This window comes from Protomyctophum parallelum (assembly GCF_964188405.1).
Source record: "Protomyctophum parallelum genome assembly, chromosome: 10".
Lineage (NCBI taxonomy): Eukaryota > Metazoa > Chordata > Actinopteri > Myctophiformes > Myctophidae > Protomyctophum > Protomyctophum parallelum.
Window position 1 is genome coordinate 22221078 of NC_139704.1, and position 6850 is coordinate 22227927.

Genomic DNA, 6850 nt, shown 5'->3' on the forward strand with positions numbered 1-6850 from the left:
ACATGTCTCAGCAGGCAGAATAGGCTCCTTTCCTTTGTCACCTTGAGGAAGAGTGTAGGAAGGAAGGACAAAAGTGAAGGGAGCGAGCCAGCTAGGGAGGGATGCAGAGGGAACTGATCACAATACATCATCATCACAATACAATTTAAATGGTTTATATGTTTATACTGTGTTTGTATATCTGTCTGTCAAGAAGGGGAACCGATAAAACCAGTCAATAAATAAAATGTATGTGCTGGTCCTATGTCACATAGGATAGGAACAGTAATATGGAACAATTCATGGAATGCATCAAATATCAATAACAGGCCTGGCCAGTGGCCACTACTTGACCAGATTCTTTTCATGACTATTCAGACTTCCTGCCTCTGACGGAGGTGAAATAAGGCCGATCCTGCAAGGACAAACAGGCAACACTGAGCATGTTGTGACAGGATTATCTGTGAGCTAACAAGTGAGACAGAGTGAGAGAGGGAGACATCGACAGAACTTGAAAGACAGGTTTAACATGCCAAAAGCCTGCGAGAGATTGAGTCGGGGTTAGGTGACTCACTTCTTCCCTCCCATTCGCCAGGAGGCGAACCCGGGTTCCCCTTTCCAAAGGCACAGTACGTTACCAGTCGACTAAAAAGCCATGGCCCAATAGGCAAGTAGTAACGCAGCACCGTATAGCCATAGCCTACAGTCTAGTGTAGGCAGAGACCAAACTTTTTGTAATGATTACAGGATTAGCTAGATCTTTTAGAAGATGAATTGGTACACAGTAAAATCTTGATTTATCCCATTTGTATCTGAGAGGGAACCTTTAGACTGGAGGTCCAGCTGGATACATTTGTACACTCAAGTGTTAAATTAACATCAAGGATTTTGTAAGCAACATATGCTTCAGAATGCTTGGAATTCTCAAAGAGTATCAGCCAGACAGCCACTATAGGCTGTCTGGCTGTAGTAGTAGTTTTCCTCAGTGCACTAAAGATACCTGAGCGGAACCACACCTTCCAAACAAGCCTCTCATGTAAACAAGTGGCTCACTGGAGTCATCTGTCACACCCATCAGGAAGACATCTTGCATGTGTAGTAGTGATGGCACAAATAACTACATAAAAAGCACAAAAAAGTGACTTCATCTTAAAACGAAACAGGCAAATTTGAACTCTAAACACAGCCAATGTTATCTATTGAGAAATATCTAAATAAAGCACACCCTGTGTACCGTAGACAGCTGATACAATCGAGAATATTTTCTTCTTGTGATCTTGCATGAGAAACACAGAAACTGCATGCCCCAACACTCACAGTACTTTTCCATTCTGGCAGAGGACACCTCTTAGTTCAATTCAAATTAGAACAATTGTTTTTAAAGTAATTTTATTAAAAACAAGTCATAAAAACAAAACTGTACAAATCAATGACATGGAAAGTTCTTTGATAAAAACAAATATGTGGGGGGGGGAAAAGCAACATGTATGGGGTATATTAAAAAAAAAAAAAAAAAAAACAGTTTTGGCATGAGGGCGAGGCGCTCAAAACTTGACGGCTTACAGTATAAATAAAATTACACAGCAACAAAACAAAAAGCATAAAAAGGTTGATCCTTTACAATCTCCATTTCTTCAAGTTGAAAACGGGCTCCCATTACAACTAGTGCCGCCTCCACAGGCAATGTACAAGCTGACAACCCATGGAACATTTACATGGCCTCCATCTCTCTGGGCTGGAACACAAAAGCAGAACAGAATGTGGTCAACAAAACTAGTCTGTACTGAACTACCAAAAAAGCACCATCACACGAGGCATAACACCAATGCATTACTACTGCACACGTAAATATGACGTTCAACTCACCTGTGCTTTGGCATACCGCTGCTGCTCTCTCCTCTTGGCAAAGAACTATGTAAATTAAGAAAAATATATAGTTAACCCCTTAATCCACATTTTACATGTTATCATAATCATACGACTGTCACGTGGTGAAAATGCTCAATTCGTTGAAAGCCATTATGAGCTTGTAGATGTAAAAATGTCAACTTTCACTGATGTGCCACGCTTGACTCCAGGGTGGGGGCAGTTGAAAATGACAAGAGGGCACACATTTAACCTAAACCAAGGTTTGACCTGTGATATGCCCAAAATACATACACCAGGTTGAAAAGAAGTAATGTTCATATTCCGAAGCTCAAGAGGTTTCTCTTGTGTGTAGAGTCTAGTCCAGTGGTTCCCAAAGAGGGGTCCAGGGACCCCTAGGGGTCCTTGAGGGAATGCCAGGGGGTCCTTGAGGGAATGCCAGGGGGTCCCCAGGTAGTCAGTAACTCAGAGTGTACAAATTGAACCAAATGGACCTTAACGGTCCATTTAGTTACATTTGTACACTCAAGTCAAGAGTTAAATTAACTTTGATTTTACAATATACAGTGGGGTCTCAGATAGAAAAATGGCATTAAATGGGGGGGCCAAACCGGGGGCCCTTGGAATGAAAATGGTTGAAAATCACTGCTAGGCCTGGGCCGTGGCTCAGCAGTCCAGGCACCTTAGCCGGTAGTCCAAGTCTGGCAGTGTGCCACGGGTTGGACTCCCGATCCCGACGGCCTTTACTACACCCCCATTTCCCGTCAGCCTACTGTCTGTCCCTCTATAATAATAAAAATGAAATAACAAAGGCGAAAGCCGCAAAAAAAGAAAATCACTGCCAGAGCCGTAAAAATCTTCTCTTGGCATATACTTTCAAATGGGGGGGTCCGCAGGCTAATGAGTATCATTTTGGGGGATTCTTTGACATGAAAGTTTGAGAATCAACTGGTTCTAGTCTACTCACCAGAACCAACAGGCCAGCGACCACAGCCAGCACCACCACCACGATGACGGCGATGATGCCACCAGTCAGCCTCTTCATGGTGAACGTGGGGGCCTCCTCGTCCACGTAGTACACCAGGATGTTGTCCATCTCTAGCTTCTGTCCGTCCACGATGGGCTCAAAGTTACCCTTGCCCTGGAATATGGGCAGGATCTTCACCTGTTTTTAAAAGCACAGCATCACAGAGGGAGCAAGTTAGGAAAACAAAGGACATGACATGTATGGGAGCCCATATAGCCTCAAATAACAGATCTGTCACAGATGTCCGTATAACCAACTTAGCGGTAGTACAATATAAAACCACATTTTAACACAAGTACGGTTTCCTACGTACGTCTTTCTCCATGTAGTAGGCCATCTTGGAAATGTCAGTGAGGCGCTCCCCCTTCTCTTTCGAAATGTCAACCACAATCAGACGTGCTTCAGGGTCATACTGCAGAATGGAAGACAGAAATTGAGGATCAAACATGCATAGTGGCAATAGGACGGATAAATGTCAACATTAGATTTGTCGGAAAATATTTAAAATGCGGAAACCATTGTGCTGAATTTCACACTGCTCAAAATAATGAGACATATTTCTTACCTGGATTTCCTTCACAAGGTCCTTGTTGAAGTTGTCATAGCGCTTGTTGATGGCATCAGCAACGGCGCTGTATCCAGAGAAGAAAACGTGGTTATTCTGTGTATCAAAAATGTGATTCTGATCAAACTTGATAATTAAAATGTTAAATTAAATGACATGCAGTTATACTTACGCCTTCAACTTGGTCTCATCCACAGTTTTGTTGACTGCTTTGTGTGTCAGCTGCAGGCGCACCATACTTAAAAAATAAATAAAAAACATTTAGTTTTGTACACCCTCATCCCCCTCCCTCCACCACACCAAACACAATGTGTTGGAATCAGAGTGCCAGAATCTAGCATACCAAGCCCAACTCCACGTGATGATTGTTTTCACTACTCACTAGGTCTCCACCAGTTTTTCACATTTCAGGGTCTTGTCGCCCTTGTCGGTTCGTCGAACGCCAGCGCTGTTGACACACCAGCACTCCTCCGTGTTGTTGCACTGCTTGGCCTTGAACTTGCCGTCGTTCTCACAGTCTGGGTTGTAGATGCCGTCGTTGTCCACAAAAGCCGTCTCCACTGGCTTTCCTCCGATTGTGCGCGTGTCCAGTCCTTTACTCTTCATGTACATCTCTGCCTTCATCAGGAAGCACTTGGGGACCACTGCACAAGGAAGTGGATGGAAGAGAGGTACACGTTAAAATGCATATTCATTAGTTTAACAAAACAATAGCATCCCACAAAATATGCAGCACCGGCCCAAGGCAGGCTGCAGGCCTGGCATGTGAAAACACGATGACTCAATGCAACAGCATCTCGAAACAAATATTGCCAGGGAAAAATGTGCCAGTGCTAAGTGGAACTTACTTTTGGTACAGTCCAGTTTTTGTTTCACCCCATCTTCGACCAGGAGGGTACAATCGCATTTTGGTACCGTCCCCTCGCACCTGGCCCATTTAATAGACGCACATTGGCCTGAGGGAGGGATGCAACAGGTAAGACACACACAATTAAAAACACTTTTAATATTTTAGTCCTGTTGTAGTTGCAAGGGCACTGTACCTATGTCCCCCAGGTTCTATGTTCCCCACCCCGCAAAAAAGGTTACAATAAACCTAACCCAGCCTAAACCTAGGGGGAACATATACACATTACAACATTACATAGAACCCGGGGGACATCATAGGGATGACTCCATTTTAACTAAGTGCAAGCAGGTGGAACCAGGTATGGGTGGCAGTTTGATCAAATGGGCGTTGGTCACACACACAACACTCGACCTCCCCGGAAAACACTCCCGGCTATTCCCCACCCCCACTCTGCTCTACCCACTGAAACCCGGATAGCAAAATGGCTCCTAATCCTGCTTTTGTGAGTACAGGTGCAATTTCATTATTATGCGACCCATCATGTCCCACTGCATTGAATAATCTTCAAGAACAATCCCAGTTTTAAAGGAAATGGTTGGTTAAATGTAGCCAAATTAACGACCATAAAATAGGCTTACAGGCTGCCCAACATGGATTATTAATTATGCTAGATATATAAGCTACATTGACTGTTTTGAGACGATGAAATGCTAGCCTTGCCCCATTAACCTGTGAGGTTAATGCGTACAAAACAATGCTCGCAAAAATAATTAATAGAACATAGAAATGATTTAACTTACAAATAGACTGGGCCGAGGCTCCCACAGCCAAGGTGAGGAGAACAAGAGCAGTCAAAATCTTCATCATTGTCGCAGCTGTAACAAAACTCCTCCAGACAAAATCGTCTCTCTCTACAATAACTTCCCTGTGCTCTGTCTGCGGGCCGTGTCCTTCTCTCACAAAGCTCCAACACACACTAACTACTAAGTAACCAGCCGTGGAGTCACACACACAAGCCTCCTTTTCTTTCTCTCCCACAGGTGTGTGTTCTCGTCAAACCAGTTTCGAGAGAAACTGTGAGGTCGCGTTTTATTATTCACCCGCCCAGGCAACAACAACAGAAGGTGAGCTCCTTGTTCGCTATAATAATAAAGTCCTCTCGAGTTATTTGATGCTGAGAAAAAAAAATCAAGTGTGTAACTTCTTCGCTTGTTCCAGACGAAATGATTTTGGAAGTAGTGTAGTTAGTTTATAAGCATCAGCAGTCTCATGACGTATAGGGCCTAATTTGAATACTAGCCCAGCTAGGGGAGGGGGAGGCTGGACCAATACCTCAGGCAAAGACACACCTTGTTTCCGTTATGACCATAATAGTGTGGCATGAAGCGAATGTGAGACACATTTTAAGAATATTGGAGTAATCTTCCATGCATTATATCTATGCATAGCCTATAGCCTACTGCTTATGGTGGAGAAGGAGTAAAAAAGAAGAAAATGAATAGTTTGAAATGGCAATTTATCAGCAGTTTTGTTGCCGTTGAAATGTGAAATATAGCCTAACTACATTTGTTCCATACATGTAGTACTACATATGTTACAATGTGTGGCTTATGTTACATGACATAACAACAATAATATCATCAAAATTGCCAGTGTTGATGTCTTTTGTCTTGACATTAATTAACTAGAAAAAAGTTAGAATAATTACAGCTCTTCCTAAGTGGTAGCTTAGTCCCGGTTATCAGCCAACACCAGGGACGTGCACACACAGCCCCTGCCCTTTTACCCGTCTGTAAAACAACTGCCCTCTCCAGATCATGCAAGCAGCATTTATGGTGAAAGAAATGCAAATGGCACTCCTTTTCATGCGTTGAACAAATTTGTTTAGAAATCCAGGTCGTACACCGCATATTCAGCCCCTGCCTCTCTAACACTCAATTCAATTCAAATCAAAGGTATGTATGTATGAACTTTATATAAAAAGTTACCAACACAACACATAGCCTATGCATGGATACAGTTCCATCGTGCAATCCTTCCAGCACAGTAAAATCGGTTTAGGAACATGGACATAAATGAGGAAATAATTGGGTTTCATCCCAATTATTTCCTAATTTATGTAAATATGCTTTATGACAAAAGGTTGCATAAGTTCTCCATGGTAACAGTCGGGGCCCGGGCCGCTAACATAATGGTCCGGGCACCGCCTGACAGCGTGTTGCAGGTTCAAATCCCGATCCCGACAACCTTTGCTTCGCGTCACTCCCCATTTCCTGTCAGTCTAACTCCTATCAATAAAGGCATACCTGTATATAAGCCCAAAAAGGGATATCATGTTGCAAAGTACTTATTAATAAGGACCCTACAAACAAACTGGTACAAATTACATTTTGCCACCTTATAGTAGGCTATGTGACCCCGAATTCTGGTCTGGCCCATATAGTTTCCACTGTATTTAGCTGAGATAAATAGAACTCCTGAGTCTCAAACACAGGCCGAACAACAGCACCATTTGTTTACTGTAAACGACAAATACAATGCGACGTCATTATGCTGCTCCGCA

General features: G+C 43.1%; 1 protein-coding gene across 1 annotated transcript; it reads right to left on the reverse strand.

Annotated features, from left to right (window-relative positions):
* Nucleotides 1-1354: 1354 nt before the first annotated feature.
* On the reverse strand, nt 1355-5504 carry epcam (epithelial cell adhesion molecule). Its single transcript, XM_083775357.1, has 9 exons — nt 5088-5504; nt 4286-4393; nt 3820-4081; nt 3610-3675; nt 3438-3504; nt 3186-3284; nt 2813-3010; nt 1846-1890; nt 1355-1714 (listed from the first exon to the last, which is right to left on the reverse strand). The coding sequence occupies exons 1-9, from the start codon at nt 5152-5154 to the stop codon at nt 1691-1693; spliced, it is 936 nt and encodes a 311-aa protein (XP_083631483.1). The 5' UTR covers nt 5155-5504; the 3' UTR covers nt 1355-1690.
* Nucleotides 5505-6850: the final 1346 nt, after the last annotated feature.

Coding starts and splice junctions, on each gene's coding strand:
- epcam (XM_083775357.1), bottom strand. CDS start 5,154: ATGATGAAGATTTTGACTGCTCTTGTTCTCCTCACCTTGGCTGTGGGA. Junction 3,505..3,609: donor GATGAGACCAAGTTGAAGGC/GTAAGTATAACT, acceptor CTCTGGATACAG/CGCCGTTGCTGATGCCATCA. Junction 3,011..3,185: donor CCTACTACATGGAGAAAGAC/GTACGTAGGAAA, acceptor TTTTAAAAACAG/GTGAAGATCCTGCCCATATT.